Source organism: Pristiophorus japonicus, chromosome 6 (assembly GCF_044704955.1).
Source record: "Pristiophorus japonicus isolate sPriJap1 chromosome 6, sPriJap1.hap1, whole genome shotgun sequence".
NCBI classification, from domain to species: Eukaryota; Metazoa; Chordata; class Chondrichthyes; family Pristiophoridae; genus Pristiophorus; species Pristiophorus japonicus.
Genome location: NC_091982.1, coordinates 240,891,902 through 240,914,663, shown reverse-complemented (window position 1 = coordinate 240,914,663; position 22,762 = coordinate 240,891,902). Strand labels below are relative to the sequence as shown.

The window sequence follows — 22,762 nt, the reverse complement described above, 5'->3', positions numbered from 1 at the left end:
TGGACATTTCGACACACCGATAAAGGCATGGGCCGGTATACTCTCCATTACTTTCCCAGCAAGCTCAGGGACGGCCAGTTACCAGGGTCAGAAACATAGCAGGGATGCGCAGGTCAGCAAGCTGGGGACAGCAGCAGTCAGAGCAAACCTTCCCACCATGTTTACAAAGCCGCAGATACGTAGCAACCAGAGGGAAATCCTCTCTGCTGGTGATTTCATCAGGTAGGATTGAGGAAGAAGAAAAGAAAGAACTTGCATTTCTCTCGTGAATTTCACAACCTCAGGACTTCCCAAGGACTTTACGGCCAACAAAGTACTTTCTGAAGCGCAGTCACTTGCTGTAATGTAGGAAACCCGGCAGCCAATTTGCGCACAGCGATGTGATAATGGTCAGATAATCTGCTTTTTAGTGTCACTGATTGAGAGATTAATATTGGCCAGAACACCGGGGATAACGCCCCTTCCCATACTTTGAACTAGACCTTTTACATCCACCTGAGAGAGCAGACGGGGCCTCGGTTTAACGCCTCATCCGAAAGACGGCACCTCCGACAATGCGGTGCTCCCTCAGCACTGCACTGGAGGGTCAGCCTATATTTTTGTGCTCGAGTCCCTGGTGTGGGCCTTGAACCCACGACCCTCTGACTCAGAGTGTGCTACCCACCGAGCCACAGCTGACACAAATTAGAAAGAGATGTCAGTGCTGAAACGAATAGCTTTTTTTTGTGCCTTGACCCCAGAGATTTGCAAACTGAAGCAAGGAAACATTTCGGAGATGAATAGACCTGCGCAGCGGTGAAGCGTTCTAATTGGCTATTGGCTTCAGTTAACTCAGTTAGACAGATAGCTAGCTGTTCATGGCTTCCAGGCTCTTCCAGTCGTTACCGTACACTATTGACAGCACTTTTCCCCGGAGGCAGGCAGTCAGCGAGCTGTTCAGTCTGCGTCAGCCGGTTGATCTCCTTGGTCGACACCCTCGCCTTGGCATTCAGGTCACGGAACAGCTGCCAGGCACCATGCGGCAGAAACCGAGCTTGCTTGACCCCCCTCGCTGGGGCATTGTGTCATCGTTGCCCTTCTCAGCCATTTGTTGCTGCATGAATGAGAGCTGTCAGTCTCCACTCTACAGAGACTCTACTGTTCGATGCAACTGCTGAAATATTTAACATAGAGGAAAAAAATGGAAACTTAAAAAAAAAAGCTGAATAACAAGAACTAAAAGCGGATTAAATAATACATGACACTGAATTGTGGTGCTAAATGCTAGCTTCGCTGAATTGGCAGCATTCCTACCTGCGTTAGACGGTCATACATTCAAACTCTGCTGCAGACTTCAGCGCATAATCTTGGCCGCTACTTCAGGGCGGGACTGAGGGAGTGCCACTTTGCTGCAAGAGCCACCTTTTGGATGTGACGTTAAGAAGATAAGAATAAGAACATAAGCACTAGGAGCAGGAGTAGGCCATTCGGCCCCTCGAGCCTGCTCCGCCATTCTATAAGATCATGGCTGATCCTCTACCTCAACTCCACTTTCCTGCCCTATCCCACGATCTCTGCCTTGAATGTTTCTACATTTAAATATCCTTTACCATATGTTAATTAAAGTTCCAAACCTTCACTGAAAGACTGTAAATGCCATAGACGACCTTAATGGGGCAGGTGAATGGTTGCAAAAGTATAAATGTAACCACATTCTCTCTTAAGCTGGGGTCTGATCTGCCAACCCATGAGGTTGATGCAAAAGAGCCCACGGATCTCTATGAAGAATGAGGGATGTTCTCCTGTTAGCACGTCCAATAATCCTCCCTCAACTCTTAGGGTGAAAAACACAAGGCCTCGCTATTAACCCCCGCCCCCCCCAGGATGGGCAGGAGATGGTTAAAGGGAACATGTCCTCAACACGCCTCACATGCCCACTGTATTTTTTACGGCAGTGCATATCAGGGTGTCCGAGTTTCCCACCATTGGCGGGAATATTAATTTACATATTTAAATTGACCTCCCACCATGCAACTGGGAGCCTAATTTAACATTGACTGCTGCTACATGGGATTCCCAGGAGTCGGGAAACCTGGCAGGGAAAGGGAGGTGCAAGCCGACGCCTTCACAAGGTAAGTCGAACTAACTGAGGTGCTCTTACAGAGAACCGGCACAGCTCGATGGGCTGAATGGCCTTTTTCTGTGCTGTAACCATTCTATGATTCTGTTCTATGATTCAAAGTGACTCTTTCAACATTCCTTGTGGGCCAGGAGGAGTGGGAGTGCTCACCCCGGACTCTCAACGAACGCCAGCTCCCCCCACCCTCCTGCCCTCCTAAGTGCCAATGTGTCCCCATTCCCTCCCACTTGTGGGCCTCTCTCCTCCCCCCCGCCCCACTGACCCCGGCCTCTCTTCCCCCTCCTCTCCCCCCCCCCCACTGACCCCGGCCTCTCTCCCCACTCCCCCACTCCCCCCCACCGACCCCGGCCTCTCTCCCCCTTCCCGATCGCGACCTCTCCCCCCAACCCCCCACTGATCGCAACCTCTCTCTCTCCCCCCACCGATCGCGGCCTCTCTCTCCCCCCACAGATTGCGGCCTCTCCCCCCACCCCCCGATTGCGACCTCTCTCCCCCTCCCGATCGTAGCATCTCTCCCACCTTCCGATCGCGACCTCTCTCCCCCCTCCAAATCGCAGCCTCTCTCCACCCTCCCAATTGTAGCCACTCTCCCCCCTCCCAATCACGACCTCTCTCCCCCTCCCGATCGTAGCCTCTCTCCCCCCTTCCGATCACACTCTCTCTCCCCCCTCCCAATCGCGACCTCTCTCCCCCTCCCGATCGCAACCTCTCTCCCCCCTCCCGATCGTAGCCTCTCTCCCCCCTCCCGATCGTAGCCTCTCTCCCCCCTCCCGATCGTAGCCTCTCTCCCCCTCCCGATCACGACCTCTCTCCCCCCTCCCGATCGTAGCCTCTCTCCCCCCTCCCGATCGCAGTCTCTCTCCCCCCTTCCGATCACACTCTCTCTCCCCTCTCCCGATCGCGACCTCTCTCTCCCCTCTCCCGATCGTGGCCTCTCTCCCCCCTCCCGATCGCAGCCTCTCTCCCCCCTCCCGATCGCGACCTCTCTCTCCCCCCTCCCGATCGTGACCTCTCCCCCACCTCTCGATCGTGACCTCTCTCCCCCTCCCGATCGTAGCCTCTCTCCCCCCTCCCGATCGTAGCCTCTCTCCCCCCTCCCGATCGTAGCCTCTCTCCCCCCTCCCGATCGTAGCCTCTCTCCCCCCTCCCGATCGCAGCCTCTCTCCCCCCTCCCGATCACGACCTCTCTCCCCCTCCCGATCACGACCTCTCTCCCCCTCCCGATCGTAGCCTCTCTCCCCCCTCCCGATCGCAGCCTCTCTCCCCCCTCCCGATCGCGACCTCTCTCTTCCCCCTCCCGATCGTGGCCTCTCCCCCCCCTCTCGATCGTGACCTCTCTCTCCCCCCACCCCACCCCACCGATCGCAGCCTCTCTCCCCTCTCCCGATCGCAGCCTCTCTCCAGCCGCCCTTCCAATTGCAGATACTCCCTCACTCCTGATTGCATCCTCACACCCCTCTACCACCCCCCCCCCCCCACACCGCCACCTCCCTGATCACAGAGTCCCTCCCCTACCAATCATGATCTCCTCTCTCCCCGCACCCCCCCCCCAGCCCGCCCCCACCCTCCGTGATCATGGCCTTTTCCTTTCCCAGTTTCTGGGGATCATCCCCAAGGGTCCCCAGCTCCGGCCTCCTGCACCTGGTGTTCGCTCCCAGCCGTCAGCCAAGCTTTCCATTTGGCTGGCTGCCTGTCGGGGACGAGAGCTATAAGTTGCTAAGTTTAAGTTTGGCAGGACCTCCGTGTCACCGGCATTGCCTGGTTCTTTGTCTGTTTCGGCCTCAACGCACACTCCCTGCCTCCGCGGGCCCGCATTATCTGGTTATAAACAAAAACTGCTGGAAACACTCAGCAGGTCAAGCAGCATCTGTGGAGAGAGAAGCAGAGTTAATGCTTCAGATCGATGAGTTTTTGTCAGAACTGTGAGGTGTCAGAGATTTAACAGGTTTTAAGTAAATACAAGGCCAGGGAAAAAGCAGGGCAGGGAAGTAACAGAGAGGAAAAGGTCTGTGTTCTGGTGGAGGGCAGTAGGGATTAAATGATAAAAGTCATGATGACGCAAGGAAAGAGGAGGTGATATTGAGAAATGTTTAGAAAAAGTGAGTAAATGTCAGATTATTCACTTTGGTAGGAAGAATAGAAAATTAGATTTCTTAAATGGTGAAAAACTATTAAATGTTGGTATTCAGAGAGATTTGGTTTCCGGCTATGTTGATATAATTTGCACTTCCATGGGTATTTTAATCTACAATTGCAATAAAATCTATCAGATTTGCCCTCAATCAAGTACACGCCAGCATGCTGATAAAACAGTTTAATGGCTCAAGTACTTTGCAATATGTCAACATAATTTCAATTTTACTTACAAATACAGATATTCTGGTAGCAGGAAACACAGAGAGTGGGCCTGCAGGTACAGCTTCAATTAGGAAGGCAAATGGCATGTTGGCATTTATTGCAAGAGGTTTGGAGTACAAGAGTAAGGAAGTCTTACTACAATTGTACAGGGCTTTTGAAAATAAAAACATAAGAAAGAGGAGCAGGAGTAGGCCATACGGCTGCTGAAGCCTGTTCCACCATTCAATATGAATATGGCTCAATTTCACCCTCCTTCCCTATCCCCATATCCCTTAATTCCTCTGGAATCCAACAATCTGTCTATCTCAGGCTTTAAATATACTCAGAGACTCAGCATCCACAACATTTTGGGGCAGAGAAATCCGAAGATTTGCCACCCTCTGAGTGAAGAAATTCTTCCTTACCTCAGGCTGGCCCTTTATCCTGAGCCTATATCCCATAATTATAGACTCTCCAGCCAGGGAAAACAATCTCCCAGCATTTATCTTGTCAATTCCCCATAGAATCATTTATGTTCCAATGAGATCATCTCCCACTCTTCTAAACTTCAGAGATTACAGGCTTGATTTACTCAGTCTCTCCTCATAGTGCAGCGAAGGTTCAGCAGACTGATTCCCGGGATGGCAGGACTGACATATGAGGAGAGACTGGATCGACTGGGCCTGTATTTACTGGAGTTTAGAAGAATGAGAGGGGATCTCAGAGAAACATATAAAATGCTGACGGAACTGGACAGGTTAGATGCAGGAAGAATGTTCCCGATGTTGGGGAAGTCCAGAACCAGGGGTCACAGTCTAAGGATAAGGAGTAAGCCATTTAGGAATGAGATAAGGAGAAACTTCTTCACTCAGAGAGTTGTTAACTTGTGGAATTCCCTACCGCAGTTGATGCCAGTTCGCTAGATATATTCAAGAGGGAGTTAGATATGGCCCTGATGGATAAAGGGATCAAGGGGTATGGAGAGAAAGCAGGAAAGGGATACTGAGGTGAATGATCAGCCATGATCTTATTGAATGGTGATGCAGGCAGGAAGGGCCGAATGGCCTACTCCTGCACTTATTTTCTATGTTTCTATGTTTCTATAGGACAGCCCTCACATCCCAGGAATCAATCTAGTGAACCTTTGTTGCACTGCCTCTAAGGCAAGTATATCCTTCCTTAAATAAGGAGACCAGAACTGTGCACAGTACTCCAGGTGTGGTCTCACCAGAGCCTTGTAGAATTGTAGTAAGACTTCCTTATTCTTGTACTCCACTCCTCTATCAATAAAGGCTAACATGCCATTTGCCTGCCTAATTGCTTGCTGTACCTGCGATGCTAATTCTTTGTGTTTCCTGTACTAGGACACCTAACTCTCTCTGAACACCAATAATTAACAGTTTCTCACATTTAAAAGTTATTCTGTTCTTCTATTCTTCCTACCAAAGTGAATAACCTCACATTTCCCCACATTATACTCCATCTGCCATCTTATTGCCCACTCATTTAATCTGTCTATATCCCTTAGCAGGCTCTTTACGTCCTCCTTATCTTACTTTTCCATCTAGCTTTGTATCATCAACAAGCTTGGATACATTACTTTCGGTCCCTTCATCTAAGTCATTAATATAGATTGTAAATAGCTGAAGCCCAAGCACTGATCTTTGCAGCACCCAACCAGCTACAGCCTGCTAGTCGGAAAATGATCCGTTTATTCCTACTCTCTGTTTTCTGTCTGTAAACCAATCCTTTATCTAAGCTAATACATTCCCCCAACCCGATGTGCCCTTATCTTGCTTAACAAACTTTTATGTGGCATCTTATCGAATGTCTTTTGAAAATCCAAATTTACTACATCCACTGGTTCCCTTGATCTGCCCCGCTTGTTACATCCTGAAAAACCTCTAATAAATTTGTCAAATATGATTTACCTTTCATAAAACCATGTTGGCTCTGCCTAACCATATCATGATTTTCTAAGTGCCCTGTTAACAATTCCTTAATAATGGATTCCATCATTTTCCTGATGACTGATGTCAAGCTAACTGGCCTGTAGTTCCCCGTTTTCTCTCCCCTCCTTTCTTGAATAGAATTTACTACCTTCTAATCTACGGGAACCATTCTAGAATCGAGGGAATTTTAGAAAATCACAACCAATGCATTCACTATCTCCGCAGCCACTTCTTTTAGAATCCTAGGATGTAGGTCATCAGGTCTAGGGGATTTGTTGGCTTTTAGTTCCATTAGTTTCTCACGTACCTTTTCTCTACTGATGTTAATTACTTGGTCCTTGTTCTGATTAGCCCCTTGGTTCCCCACTATTTTTGTCATACTTTTTCACATCTCCCACTGAGAAGAGGGATACAAATTATTTGTTTAAAGTCTCTGCCATTTCCTTGCCCCAATATAATTTCTCCTGTCTCAGCCTCTAAGGGACCAATGTTTACTTTTGCTATTCTCTTCCTTTTTTACATACCTGTAGAAGATCTTACAATCTGTTATTATGGGCCCAAGTTTCCACACGATAAAAAACGGGCGCCCCTCCCCCCCCCCCCCCGTGGGAAGAACGTGCGCCTCCGCTCTCCTCCCCCCCCGAGGGAAGAACGGGCGCCTCCCCCCCCTCCGCGGGAAGAACGGGCGCCTCCGCCCCCCTCCGCGGGAAGAACGGGCGCCTCCCCCCCCGCGGGAAGAAAGGGCGCCTCCCCCCCCCCCGCGGGAAGAACGGGCGCCTCCCCCCCCCGCGGGAAGAAAGGGCGCCTCCCCCCCCCCCACGGGAAAGAATGGGCGCCTCAGGCTGACTGCAGCATTCTCCGTGCCTGAAGCACTTTCACACAGGTAGGAAGATGGTTTATTTAATCTTTTCTTTGCTTATAAATGTTTATTCAGGTTGGATTTATTTGTATAATATTTGTAGAAGTATAAATAAGGATTTATTGTAGAATTTAATGACTTCCCTCCCCCCCCCCCCCTCCCCCCCCCCCCACCTCGTTCTGGATGCCTAATTTGTAACCTGCACCTGATTTTTTAATGTGTAGAACAGGTTTTTTTCAGTTCTACAAAAATCTTCACTTGCTCCATTCTAAGTTAGTTTGGAGTACGTTTTCACTGTGGAAACTTTGAAATCAGGCGTCAGTGGCCGGACACGCCCCCTTTTGAAGAAAAAATTCTGTTCCAAAGTAGAACTGTTCTACCTGACTAGAACTGCAGAAAACAAAATGTGGAGAATTGCGATTTCTAAGATAGTCCGTTCTCCACCAGTTGCTCCTAAAAATCAGGCGCAAATCATGTGGAAACTTGGCCCTATATTTCTTATTAATTTACTCTCATATTCTATTTTCTCCCTTTTTATCAATGTTTTGCCCTTGCTTTGTTAGTTTGTAAAGCTCTCCCGATCCTTGGGGTTACTATTATTCTTTGCATCATTATAAGCCTCTTTTAGCCTAATATAATCCTAAACTTCTTTAGTTAGCCACAGATGGATTACTTTTCCCATGGAGTTTTTTTTTAATGGAATGTATATTCGTTGAGAATTTTAGAATATTTATTTAAATGATTGCCACCATTTATCTACCGTCATATCTTGCAAGCTAATTTCGCAATCTACCTTAGCCAACTTGCCCCTCATACCTTTGTAATTGGCTTTGTTTAAGTTGAAGACTCTAATGTCAGATTTAAAAATGTCCCTTTCAAACTCAATGTGAAATTCTATCATATTATGATTACTCTTTCCCAGAGGATCCTTTACTATAAGGTTACTAATTAACCTTGTCTCAATAAAAAACAAAATCTAAAATAGCATGTTCCCTAGTTGGTGCCATGATATATTGTTCTAGGAAACTCTCTCAAATACATTCCAGGAAGTCGTCACCCAGTCTACCCTTGCGAATTTGATTTGCCCTATCTATCTGCAGATTAAAGCCCCCCGTGATTATTGTATTACCTTTGTTACAAGCTCCTATTATTTCTTGCTTAATACTCTGTTCAATGGTATAGCAACTTTTAGGGGGCCGATAAAGTACTCCCACCACTGCCCTTGTTATATCTTGTCTCAACCTATTCTGATTCTACTTCCTGATCTTCTGAGCCAAGATCTTTTCTCAATACTGTCCTTATGTCACCCTTAATTATAAGAACATAAGAACATAAGAAAAATAGGAGCAGGAGTAGGCCATGCGGCCCATCGAGCCTGCTCCGCCATTTAATACGATCATGGCTGATCCGATCATGGACTTGGGTCCACGTCCCTGCCCGCTCTCCATAAACCTTTACTCCATTATCGGTTAAGAAACTGTCTATCATTGTCTTAAATTTATTCAATGACCCAGCTTCCACGGCTCTCTGAGGTAGTGAATTCCATAGATTTACAACCTTCTGAGAGAAGAAATTCCTCCTCATCTCAGTTTTAAATACGCGGCCCCATATTCTAAGATTATGCCCTCTAGTTCTAGTCTCCCCCATCAGTGGACACAGCTTCCCTGCATCCACCTTGTCAAGCCCCCTCATAATCTTATACTTTTCGATAAGGTCCCCTCTCATTCTTCTGAATTCCAATGTGTAGAGGCCCAACCTACTCAACCTTTCCTCATAAGTCAACCCCTCATCCCCGGAATCAACCTGGTGAACCTTCTCTGAACTGCCTCCAAACCAAGTGTATCCTTTCTTAAATCTGGAAACTAAAACTGCACGCAGTATTCCAGGTGTGGCCTCATCAATACCCTGTATAACTGTAGCAAGACTTCCCTGCTTTTATACTCCATCCCCTTTGCAATAAAGGCCAAGATTCCATTGGCCTTCCTGTTCATTTGCTGTACCTGCATACTATCCTTTTGTGTTTAGTGCACAAGTACCCCCAGGTCCCACTGTACTACAGCACTTTGCAATCTTTCTCCATTTAAATAATAACTTGCTCTTCCATTTTTTCTGCCAAAGTGGAGAACCTCACATTTACCAACATTATACTCCATCTGCCAAATTTTTGCCCACTCACTTAGCCTGTCTGTCCTTTTGCAGGTTTTTTGTGTCCTCCTCACACATTGCTTTTCCTCCCATCTTTGTATTATCAGGGCTACTCTCCTCCCACCTGTTCCATTCTGTCTTTTCAATATGTCAAGTATCCTGGAATATTTAGTTCGCAACCCTAGTCACCTTGCAGCCATGTTTCTGTAATGGCTATTAGATCATACCCATTTATCACTATTTGTGGCACCAATTCATCCATCTTGTTCCAAATGCTTTGTGCATTCAGCTATAGTGCCTTTAGTTTTAACCTTTTACCATGATTCCTTGCTTTCATCTTATTTGCTGATGCACGATTACCTTTAAACTCTCTGTACCATCCTATCACGCACTGCTTATCTGTACCCGAATTGCAACACTGCTGCATTGCCTATTGTCTCTTTATCTGAGGAAGGACATACACACCTTGGAGGTGGTGCAACAAAGGTTCACTAGATTGACCCCTGGGATGAGAGGGTTGTCCTATGAGGAGAGATTGATTAGATTGGGCTTATACACTCTGGAGTTTAGAAGAATGAGAGGTAATCTCATTGAAACAAATAAGATTCTGAGGGGGATTGACAGGGTAGATGTTGAGAGGTTGTTTCCTTGGGCTGGGGAATCCAGAACTAGGAGGCACAGTCTCAGGATAAGGGGCCAGCCAGTTAAGATGGAGATGAGGAAGAATTTCTTTGCTCAGAAGGTTATGAATCTTTGGAATTCTCTACCCCAGAAGGCTGTGGATGCTGAGTCATTGAGTAAATTCAAGTCTGAGATAGATAGATATTTTGACTGTAGGGAACTCTAGGGATATGTGGATCAGGCAATAACGTGGAGCTGAGCTCGAAAATCAGCGATGATCTTATTGAATGCCAGAGCAGGCTTGAAGTGCCGAATAGTCTACTGCAGCTCCTTTTTTTTTGTTCTTAAAAGATAGGAAATTATCTTGTTATTCATTCGTTCTGTTTTTGGAATCTTGCTGTGAACAACTTGTCAGCAGCTTTTGCCTGTATAATAACAGTGACCCCACCCCCCGCCCCGCTTTGCAAATTACTACACTGATTGTAAAGCACTTTGGGACATCCTGAGGATTTGGATAAGATGATTGTTTCAATGCAAGTTCTTTCTTGGCAAACAATTAACATTGAGTGAGGAATATATTCCATGTACTTTTACAGAAATCAATGATTACATTTTCAATAATCTGCAAAAAAATAAAATATTTCATGCCTCAAATATCTTGAGCTTTATCCTTTTTAATTCCTTCAAGCAAAAGCTGGACCTGTTTCTGGCTGGGGCAGACATCATGTCTCCACAGGGAACTTAGGGCCAAAGTGATATCCTGGACCAGTTTCGATCGCCTAGATGGGTCGGGAGGAATTTCCCAGATTTGTGTCCCCCAAATTTGCCTGGGTTTTTAATCTTTTTTCGCCTCTCCCAGGAGATCACATGGTTTTGGGTAGGGTGTAGTTTATAATTGTGATACACAACGTATAATTGTGTGGGACAGGCTGGATGGACCAGGGGGGTCTTTACCCGTCCGTCATTGTTCGTGTGCTCGTAAATATTTCTGGTTCCAAAGTCCATGTCACGCCAAATAGATGAAATTATGTATCTCATCTTTGATGGTCAAGCTCCATCCCGAACCCTGGCCACTGTCTGAGGCTGAGCTAGACCGATCGCTACCTTGGTGTCCTGTTTGACCCTAGGCCGAGCTTCCGTCCCCATATCCTCACCATCACCAAGACTGCCTACTTCTACCTCCGTAACATCGCCTATCTCCACTCCTGCCTCAGCTCATCTACTGCTGAAACCCTTATTCGTGCCATTGTTACCTCTGGACTCAACTATTCCAAAACTCCCCTGGCTGGCTTCCCACCTTGCACACTCGGTAAATTTGAACTCATCTAAAACTTTACTGCTCATGTCCTAACTCATGCCAAATCCTGTTCACACATCACCACTGTGCTCACTGACCTACATTGGTTTGCCAACACCTCGATTTTGCAATTCTCATCCTTGTTTTCAAATCCTTCCAAGGCCTCGACTCTCCCATTCTTTATGACCTTCTACAGCTATACAACCCTCCGAGATCTCTGCGCTCCTCCAATTCTGGCTTCTCGCACATAGCCTATTTTCATCGCCCCACCATCGGTGGCCGTGCCTTCAACTAACTCGGCCCTTAGGTCTGGAATTCCTTCCCTAAACCTCTCAGCATCTCACCATTTAAGACACTCCTTAAAACCCACCTCTTTGACCAAGCTTTAGGTCCCCTGTCCTAATATATGCTTATGTAGCTCTGTGTCACATTTGTCCAATAATGCCCAAGTGAAGCTCCTTGGGACATTTAACTACGTTAAAGATGCTATATAAATGCAATTTGTTGTTGTAAATGTCTTTCTAATTGCGAAGAAATCTTGACTTAGAGGGTGAACAGAATGTGGAACTCGCCACCGCCAGGAATGGTTGAGGCAAATAGCTTGGCTGTATTTAAAGGGAGGCTGGATAAGTGCACGAGGGAGAAAGAAACAGAAGGTTACGCTGATAGGGTGAGATGAAGTCAGGCGGGCGGAGGCTCATGTGGTGCATGGACTTGTTGGGCCGAACGGCCTGTGTCGGTGCTGTAATTTCTATGTAATTCTGTGTGCTGATTCCTTGCTGGGATGCAATGCCACACATGCCAGTTGTCCTTCAGTGCTCCGTTATTCATGTGCGTCTATTTGACAATGGCGTGCATCACAGTCAACTGCTGTGCTCAGCTCCACGGTGATAACTGAGTGGGTACTGCAGTGGAGCAATCAGCTGCAGCGTTCAGCACAGGTCAGGCATTGTGAACCTGGGACCTTGCTGGACTGCATGAGTCAGCTACCCTCTAATTGGGCTCACTGAGTCACATGGGGAGTCCTCAGGCAGTCTATTTTTTTCATTGGCCCAAATTTTGCTGCCAAAACAACAGCGCCTTCGCCATTATTGACGTGTAAATCGTCCGGCAACTTGTGGCGAGGGAGAGATACCCCGTGCGTTGCAACTCACCACAAGTTGCTGGGCAATAACGCCGCTCTGCCATTAGCCCGTGCTGCAAAATTCTACGTAATTCTAACGATAGTTTTGGCGACTGACGGGTCTGGAACGAGGAAAATGTCTTGCTCTGTTGTCAAAGAAATTCCAACGTTAATGTTGATTTTCTTTCCTTGTCTCTGCCTCCAGCGTCCAGGCGGGTTGTCTATCCCGCTGTGCGCCTTCCAGGGAACGGTCTCGCTGCATGCCCCGAGCACCGGCAAGACCCTCTCCATGTCCACGTACGAAATCAGCAGCGAGGGGCGGAAGATAACGCCGGTGGCCAAGAAGGTGGAAGTGTACCGCTCTAAGAGCATGGGCCACGAGCCCAGCGCCGAGGAGGACTCCCCGAGCTGCCTGGCCGACACCAGCGTCAAAATCCACCTGGAGGTGCTGGAGATCTGCGAGAACGAGGAGGCGCTGGACACGGTGTCCATCGTCAGCAACATCAGCCAGTCCTCAGCGCACGCCCGCTCGCCCTCCCTGCGCTACTCGCGCCGCGAGAACCGCTTCATCTCGGTGGACCTGGCGGAGTCGGCCTCCTACTCGCTGCTCATCCCCACCAACCAGTCCGGCAGCGAGCTCAACATCTCGATCCCGGACACGGTGGAAGCTCACAGGCAGAACAGCCGCAAGCAGCAACACGACAGATCCGGCTATCAGGAAGAGATACAGCTTCTGAACGAAGCTTACAGGAGGCACGAGAAACTATCGAACAACTGCTGAAGGGTGCGGGCGTTCGGTTGTCGCAGGGCACGTGTGCATGTGCCTGCGTGTGGTGCACTTTCTACGTCTCACCACATTGCACAAGGCATGGGTTCAAAGTCAGATCCGGATCTGAAGGTCTATTTCTGGTCAATTTCAAAATACCCAACATTGGTCCAATCTATAAGAAATAAGAGCAGGAGTAGGCCATTTGGCCCCTCGAGCCTGCTCCGCCATTTAATAAGATCATGGCTGATCTGATCATGGACTCAGCTCTACTTCCCTGCCCACTCCCCATAACCATTTAATCCCTTATCGCTCAAAAATCTGTCGATCTCCGCCTTAAATATATTCAAAGACCCAGCCTCCAAAGCTCTCTAGTGTAGAGAAGTCCACAGATTTACAACCCTCTGAGAGAAGAAATTCCTTCTCATTTCAGTTTTAAAAGGGTGGCCCCTTATTCTGAGACTATACCCCCTAGTTCTAATTTCCCCTATGAGTGGAAATATCCTCTCTGCATCCACCATGTCGAGCCCCTTCATTATCTGAAATGTTTCGATAAGATCACCTCTCACCCTTCTGAACTTCAATGAGTAGGCCCAACCTACTCAACCTATCTTCATAAGTCAACCCCCTCATCTCCAGAATCAACCTAGTGAACCTTCTCTGAACAGCCTCCAATGCAAATGCATAATTTCTTATATACGGAGACCAAAACTGTACGCAGTACTCTAGGTGTGGCCTCATCAATACCCTGTACAGTTGTAGCAGGACTTCTCTGCTTTTATACTCTATCCCCTTTGCAATAAAGGCCAACATCCATTTGCCTTCCTGAATACTTTCTGTACCTGCATACTAACTTTTTGTGTTTCATGCACAAGGTCCCCCAGGTCCCTCTGTACTGCAGCACTTAGCAATTTTTCTCCAATTAAATAATAATTTGCTTTTCTATTTTTTCTGCCAAAGTGGATAACCTCACATTTTCCCACATTATACTCTATCTGCCAAATTTTTGCCCACTGTCTATATCCCTTTGCAGATTTCTTGTGTCCCCCTCACAATTTGCTCTCCCATCCATCTTTGTATCATCACCAAGCGTGGCCACATTACACTTGGTCCCTTCATCCAAGTCGCTAATATAGATTGTAAATAGTTGTGGCCCCAGCACCAATCCCAGCGGCACCCCACTAGTTACTGTTTGCTGACTGGAAAATTACCTATTTATCCCGACTCTCTGTTTTCTGTTAGTTAACCAATCCTCTATCCATGCTAATATATTACCCACAACCCTGTGAACTTTTATCTTGTGCAGTAACCTTTTATGTGGCACCTTATTGAATGCCTTCCGGAAATCCAAATACACAACATCTACTGGTTCTCCCTTATCCACCCTGCTCGTTACATCCTCAAAGAACTCCAGCAAATTTGTCAAACGTGATTTCCCTTTCTTAAAACCATGTTGACTCTGCTTGATTGAATCAGGCTTTTCCTCGAGCCTACTCCGCCATTCAATAAGATCATGGCTGATCTGGGTGACTTCTGTCAGGGTTCACTTCATGCTTGAAGAAAGATGAGATGTACACACATTTACTGTATGCTGCCAATTCCATGTACATTTGTAGAGAGATAGTTTCCCCGGCACAACATTTTATGAGTTTCCTTTGCATTTGCGCCTAGATAAATCCGTAATCTGGGAGCGAAGCAATTACGTGGCATAAAAAATGGTGCAATTTTGGAGGCAGGTGGTTAATGTGCATAACTGCAGTAAGCCCAAGTCTCCTTGATCTTTTACATCTGTCCATCAAACCTTCCCTCCGACTGAATCTCCTCCCACAAAATTAGCCATGCCCCTGATTCTCAAAGGCATGTATCCCCTCAACATTGCAACCAGATTTTCAGGTGCTACAGGAAACAAAGTTATTTTTCTGGTCTTTAATTGATATTGTTTGATTTTTTTTAATCATTTATCCCCACTGATATCTGCTTTGTATTATATGTTTCCTTTAAAGCATTTTATTGCATAAATTTTAGTCACATTCAAAATTTGAAAAGCTTTGAAACACAGAAAGTTAGCATGCAGGTACAGCAAGCAATTAGAAAGGCAAATGGCATGTTGGCCTTTATTGCAAGGGTGCTGGAGTACAAGAGTAAGGAAGCCTTACTACAATTGTACAGGGCTTTGGTGAGACACCACCTGGAGTACTGTGTACAGTTTTGATCTCCTTATCTGAGAAAGGACATATATGCCGTAGAGACGGTGCAACAAAGGTTCACTAGATTGATCCCTGGGGTAAGAGGGTTGTCCTATGTGAAGAGATTGAGTAGATTGGGCCTATACTCTCTGGAGTTTAGAAGAATGAGAGGTGGTCTCAATGAAACATATAAGATTCTAAGGGGGATTGACAGGATAGATGCTGAGAGGTTGGTTCCCTTGGCTGGAGAGTCTAGAACTAGGGGGTACAGTCTCAGGATAAGAGGTCAGCTATTTAGGACTGAGATGAGGAGGAATTTCTTCACTCAGAGGGTTGTGAATATTTGGAATTCTCTAACCGAAAGGGTTGTGGATGCTAAATCATTCAAGGCTGAGATCAATAGATTTTTGGAGTCTAGGGGAAACAAGAGATATGTGGATCAGGTGGGAAAGTGGAGTTTAGGTCGAAGGTCAGCCACAACCTTATTGAATAGTGGATCAGGCTCGATGGGCCCTCTGGCCTATTCCTGCCGCTAATTCGTATGTTCGCCAATTGCAGGTTCTAAAACATGGCTAGCTTGAAACTGGACACAGATGCTGATGTAAACAGCCGGTTTCGCTTCAGTCGCCCGTTCTATACTCGGCCCATAAACCGTTCCATTGACTTCAGTCGAACTGAATATCGGACCTATCGTACCATGGGCAGCAATTGCGATTCTGCCTGACTGGCCTGTCCATCCATGTCCAAGTTCACCCTCAATATGTCTGACATGCGAGGATGATTGTGAATGAGCAGAAACTTAAATTATAAGACTCAAAGAAGAAATATACTGGTTTGGTTACAGCCTATCCTTGGGCCCTGATTCTTTACACTGATTTATGACCAATTACACCCATTTTAAGTTTGGGCTTAATCTAATGAGATTCGCAGGATACTTGTTGATATTGGAAAAGTGAGGCCGAAATGTGGTTCCTTTTCAGGTCTGTCTTTTGGATTGCACCCAAAGAAGAAAATCCACACGTCAGTGCCTTGCCACTTGTCTGCTGCCATACCATAGGTGATGGATAAAGCCTCAGTGACCAACCTTTTCGAAAAGACTGGATTTTTGTTTTAATTTCTTGTCGTGGATGGGGTGGTGCAAACCCTTACAAACATTGGGCTAGAATTTCCTAACAACTCACCAGCGCCCGATTGCCGTCCAAAAGACCACTAAGATTCCCAAGGTTATCGCCGGCGAAAACTTCCCCCCCCCCAAAAAAAAATCCACCCAGCGAAAGAAAATGGGCTTTGCACCCCGATTCTCGGCAAAAAAGGTGAATTTTTGGGCCGATTGGGTGGTTCTTAAAGAAAATGAGCGATAATTAATAAATTTACAAAAATTTTACCCCGAGGCTGCAGGTTGGGCCTCGGAGAAGAAAAACGCTAAAAATATTGTTTCAAAAAACATAATATAAAAAATTATTAAAACAGTCTCAGGACCTTTTTAACTCAAATCACCATAACAGAATTTAAAAATAATTAGTAACAAACCAATTGCTTAACTTTTTCTTGCAGAGCTACTCACCTACCGCCCAGCTCCGCTGATTCTCGTGGGCGTTTTTTTAATACTTACCTACGGGTCAACGCGGAGTCAAATATCGCGCCATGGCGATCTGTGGATGGTGCACACCGGCAGTCCGCCCCCCAGCAGTACGTCGAAACTGCCGGCGTACCTCAGCTGGGCAATTTCTCGCTGACCCAGTTATCGCCCAAAACCACCAATACCGCCAAGAAACCGGGCGGTGAGCCATTGCACATTCCAGCCCACAGTAACATAGGGCTCAAGTTTCGGCTCGAGTTGCTCCTATTTTTTTGGAGCAACTAGCTTAGAATGGAGTATCTTAGAAATTGCAATTCTCGGTATTTAGTTTTCTCCAATTCTAGTGAGTTAGAACAGTTTCGTTTTAGAACAGATTTTTTTTCAAAAGGGGGCGTTACCAGCCACTTACGTCTGTTTTGCAAGTTTAGGCATTAAAAACTTACTCCAAATTAACTTAGAATGGAGTAAGTGTAGATTTTTGTACGCTCAGAAAAACCTTGCCTACACTTTATAAATTAGGCTCAGGGAGCAAGAGATGGGGGGGGTGGGGGGAAGTTTACAAGCATTAAACACTTCATTTTTACCAATAAAGAGCCATCATCAATAATAAATGATAAATAAATCAATAAATCAACCAATAAATCAAAAAAAATTTTAAAAATTTAAATAAATAAAAAAATCAATCAATAAATAAAAAATTTTAAGTTTCTACTCACCTACTGCAGCATCGGGAGCCCTCCAACAGCCTGCTAGGATGGGGCCCCGCCTGGAGATGCCGGTCGGGCGGGCCTCGTTCCGCCGAGGAGGACGGCGAGGACTTCGGGCAGGGCCCACCCCCAGGAGATGCCGGGCCGCCGCCGAGGACTTTGGGCGGGCCCTGCTGCCGACAAGGAGTTCGGGCGGGGCCTGCCCCCAGGAGATGCCGGGCGGGCTGCTGCGGAAGAGGTAAGGGCAGTCAGGCCACTCGGCCTGGGATGGGGCGACATCCCTTCGGCCAGGGATAGAGTCGTTGCCCGGAGACAGGACATGCTGGGAGGGCCAGGAGCTAGTGCGCACGCGCGCAGCCTCTATTGAGCATGCGCACAGCTGCCGGCCCTGTTTTTGGCGCAGGGCTGTAGCTCCGCCCCCAGCAGCTCCTGCTGCGCTGCGTCGAGCTGGAAATGGGCCTCCAGATATCGGAGAATCACGAGGTAAGTATTCGGCGCAATTTCTGTTCCACAAATTAGGCGGGCCTCTCCAATGTGCGCCGTTCTAGCGGGGGTCTGAAACTTGAGCCCTTAGGAACAGGTCTAGTCTATTCAGAACCTCGAGCCTGTTCCTCCAATCAATCGGTATCTTAATGCCACCTACCCACCTTGGATCCATATCCCTTAATATCCCTTGCCTTACAAAAATCTATCAATCTCCCTTTTGAAAGTTGCAATTGAACCGCAGCTTCAACATCTTTTTGGAGAGAGCGGTCCAGATTTCTACTATCCTTTGTGTGAAGCAGTGATTCTTGACATCAGCCCTGAACAACTTGGCTCTAATTTTAAAGTTATGCCTCCTTGTTCTGGACTCTGCCACCAGTGGAAATAGTTCCTTTCTATCTACCCTATCGACTCCTTTCATTATTTTAAACGCCTCAATTAGATCAACCCTTAATCTAGTGTACTGAAGGTAATGAGGCAACTTGGCACTATGGTCTTGTGATCTCCAGTCACAGTGGTCCCATCGGATGAATCAGACCCTCTAATTTGTGGTGTTGACAAGCTGATAATGTAGTGAGAGATGTTTGTGCCCAAGCCTACCAGTGTAGCCATCTCCGTTTCACAAGGGTTTACAGACAGCCGTGTTCTTTGATGTGTTACCAGTCTGAAGGACCAGGATTGTGTGTCAGGTTTTGACCATGTTTTGTTGCCACAGCCTTTAATAAAATGTATCCTGTGTGTTGCTGGCATGCATATTTATTGAGCACTTGTGTTTGAACCGAAGCATAATTTCCAGTTCTGTTAGCTGGGGTAACGACTGCAAAATAGCTACATAAATTAGGGACGATTAATGGAAATAAAGTTGTTTTACCATGTTAAAGAAATAATTGCAGATTTGCAATCATGGCTGTTCACGATGACTGATCAATGGGGAATGAATACCATGAGGTACTGGCGTGTTGATGTCTTCTTATTTATTTTTTAAATGTAGGGTAAAGGTCAGAGCCATTAGTTTAAGATAACACCGAGGTTAAAAAGGGTACGAGAGAAGTTAAGGTCAGTCACAAAAACGTGGTGAGTGATGGGTGTTAAAAGCCAGTAATCTGAGGGAGGTAAGATGTTCTGCAAGTAGGTGCCAATGTATGGATGGGTAGAATTTGAGTGCTGCTGTATTTGAGTAAAGTCAGCTTTAATTATCATTGCAGATATTTGGGAATATTTTGTGATTGAATTAGGCTATGCCTGAATGAGTTGTTCTATTTGATGAGTGTGAATGGGCAACTCGTCCTGTGAAATGCATTGCTCGGACTGGAATTGGGTTCAGATGGGGTCAACAATCATACAAATGATTGGCTTGCAATAAGCCAGTTGGTATTCTTTTTTAAAAATTCAGTTCAAATTTACCAACAGCTTTTAAAATTTGTTCATGGGATGTGGGTGTCACTGGCAAGGCCGGCATTTATTGCCCATCCCTAATTGCCCTTGAGAAGATGGTGGTGAGCCGCCTTCTTGAACCACTGCAGTCCGTGTGGTGAAGGTGCTCCCACAGTGCTGTTGGGGAGAAAGTTCTGGGATTTTGATTCAGCGACGATGAAGGAACGGCGATATATTTCCAAGTCAGAATGGTGTGTGACTTGGAGGGGAACTTGCAGATGGTGGTGTTCCCATGCGCCTGCTGCCCTTGTCATTCTAGGTGGTAGAGGTTGCGGGTTTGGGAGGTGCTGTCGGAGAAGCCTTGGTGAGTTGCTCGTGGTTAATATTCATACCGTGGACAATAATTTGGTAGGATGATATCGTTTCTGATGACAGAGCACTGAATAATATGCTATTGTTTTTTTACATTACGAAATGGTGCAATTTGTAGGTTCAATAAACATTCCATAATATTTTCACTGGCCGGCAAGAACTGCAGAGTCTTGCATTATATATCTCATGCTTCATATTTGTTCAACACGCGGAATTGTCAACTTAAATTGCCTGCCTGCAGTAATGAAGTTGATTAGAACTGATGCTTTCAATATGGCGTCAGATGAAGATTACTGGACTCAATATGCAATGAGCTGTCAGTTTTTTGATTCCCTTTTGACTTTAAATGAGGTAATCAGAGGTAAGTTCAACCAAGGCCTTCAACTTTTCTAACCAATTGGTTTTATTAACATTAAAATATACAGCGGTAGAGTTTCCACTTTGGGCACAATCAGTGATCTGGTCGCAAGTTGCAATCAAAATTGCGCTAATCTTCCGAATTAAATTTTTTGCTCAAATTTCCACTCAAACTCATTTGCATATCGCTCGACATAGAATATTCCATGAATCAGCGCAATTGGGTAGCGTTTTAGAATGCAATTTTTTTTTTTAATTTTGCATTAGCAAATATTCCTTGATATATTGAAGAGTGGTAACTTGGTGCAGTTTTATTAATACAGCTGAAAATGGCTTTACTTGCAAAAAATAAGCATTTTTAATCAGAGTGTTCACCCTGTGAGTAACCCAATTTTAAAAAATGGAAAATTACTTTTACAAACTATATAGAACCATTACTAGTTCCATTGGTGTGCAGTAGTCAGTTTCTTCATAAATTCAATATTTTTTAAACATTTAAAAGTCTTTAAAAGGTGCCTTTTTGTGAAATTGGGCCTAAAAAAAAGCTTAATTTTAGGAGCCTCCTCGAAGGTCCACAAACGGGTGCCATGAGCGGCAACTCGCCATGGTGATGAATTTGATTTGCGGGGGGGGAGGGCAGTTTTGTGGGCAGGGCCGGCTCCAGTGTGAAGATTTTTAAAACTGCAGCAAAAATCGCGGAAACTCGATTTACGCTGGACATAATCTGTGCTCGAAATTCTTTGATCTTTTGCGCTGCTTTGGCCGATTTTGGGTAACCTGGCAGAAACTCTGGGCCAAGACATTGTGCAGATCGTGGTTACATGAGAACATAAGAAATAGGAGCAGGAGAAGGGCCATTTGGCCCCTCGAGCCTGCTCCACCATTTAATAAGATCATGGGCTCAACTCCACTTCCCTGCCCTCTCCCCATAATCTTTACTCCCTTATCACTCAAAAATCTGTCTATCTTAAATATATTCAATGATCCAGCCTGCACAGCTCTCTGGGGCAGAGAATTCCACAGATTTACAACCCTCTGAGAGAAGAAATTCCTTCTCATCTTAGTTTCAAATGGGCGGTCCCCTTATTCTGAGATTATGTCCCCTAGTTCTAGTTTCCCCTATGAGTGGAAATATCCTCTCTGCATCCACCTTGTCGAGCCCCCTCATTATCTTATACATTTCGATAAGATCACCTCTCATCTTTCTGAACTCCAATGAGTAAATGCTCAACCTACTCAACCTATCTTCATAAGTCAACCCGTTCATCTCCGGAATCAACCGAGTGAATCTTCTCTGAACAGTCTCCAATGCAAGTATATCCTTCCTTAAATATGGAGACCAAAACTGTACGCCATACTCTAGGTGTGGCCTCACCAATATCCTGTACAGTTGTAGCAGGACTTCTCTGCTATTATACTCAACCCCCCTTGCAATAAATGCCAACATTCCATTTGCCTTCCTGATCAGTTGCTGTACCTGCATACTAACATTTTGTGTTTCATGCACAAGGAGCCCCAGGTCCCTCTGTACTGCAGCACTTTGCAATTTTTCTCCATTTAAATAATAATTTGCTTCTCTATTTTTTCTGCCAAAGTGGATAACCTCACATTTTCCCACATTATACACTCTTAATTAGAAGTTGCGACTCGAAACTCAGAATCGCCAATTCTTCTGCTATGGGAGACTGAGGGGCTAATAATCCATGGCCATCTTGCATGGTGTTCGTCCAGTTGGCCTCATGGTCTCCTTGTGGATTGTCTCCTTCCTTCACTTTATACCATTCTTGTTGATGAAAACAAGCTTTTCAATACCTTTCTTCTCTCACTTTCCCATGTTACACAGATTGATGCTGCAGAAACAGCACCAGGTATCCACGACCATTTCCCATGATATCCCAAGGCCTCCTTAACCGTAGCCTCCCAGACAGTTTGCCTAACACTTTTCAAATTTGACCAACCTTCCCAGCATAGATTCTTGTACTGTCAGTTTAATAGTTCTTTCAACCAAACCCAGCTCCTTTAGCAAGTAATTAATCCAGACTCCTTGTCAATCCTTTAATTTCTTTAAATCTGGTATTGAAAGGTCCACAAATCCTCCAGAGTGTAAACCAATGGGGCCATTAGTATTGACTAGATGCTATTGAGGGCATGTCAGGTCCATCTTAGCTACAAACAGACCAAACCATCTGAAACACACTTGCTTCTGTTTAATAACGGAGAAAGGAATTTAATCCAAATGCTTTGACTGCTCGGGCACTAATATTGAACAGTTTAACTTCTAAGCTTTACTGTTGAGTTCTACAAAGCTTAATATTAATCAAACTGCAAGTGACTCTTCCAGTTAATAAAGGCCAGTTGCTATTTGGTGAAGCGCCTGGTCAAGGCTTCTACGCTTTGGAAATGAGGAGACTCAGAGGTGACCCAACTGTAGGAGAACAAATGAATCAGGGGAAAATTAATTGAATAAAGTTAAAACTTTAGCAAG

At 45.8% G+C, this 22,762-nt stretch overlaps 1 protein-coding gene across 1 annotated transcript in view; it reads left to right on the top strand.

Annotated features, from left to right (window-relative positions):
• LOC139266273 (probable G-protein coupled receptor 149) overlaps nt 1-13,234 on the top strand; it is a 45,889-nt gene extending 32,655 nt beyond the window's left edge. Inside the window, exon 5 of the mRNA XM_070884101.1 lies at nt 12,659-13,234. Within this exon, the coding sequence (XP_070740202.1) occupies nt 12,659-13,234 (576 nt within the window). The remainder of the gene's footprint in view (nt 1-12,658) is intronic.
• Nucleotides 13,235-22,762: the final 9,528 nt, after the last annotated feature.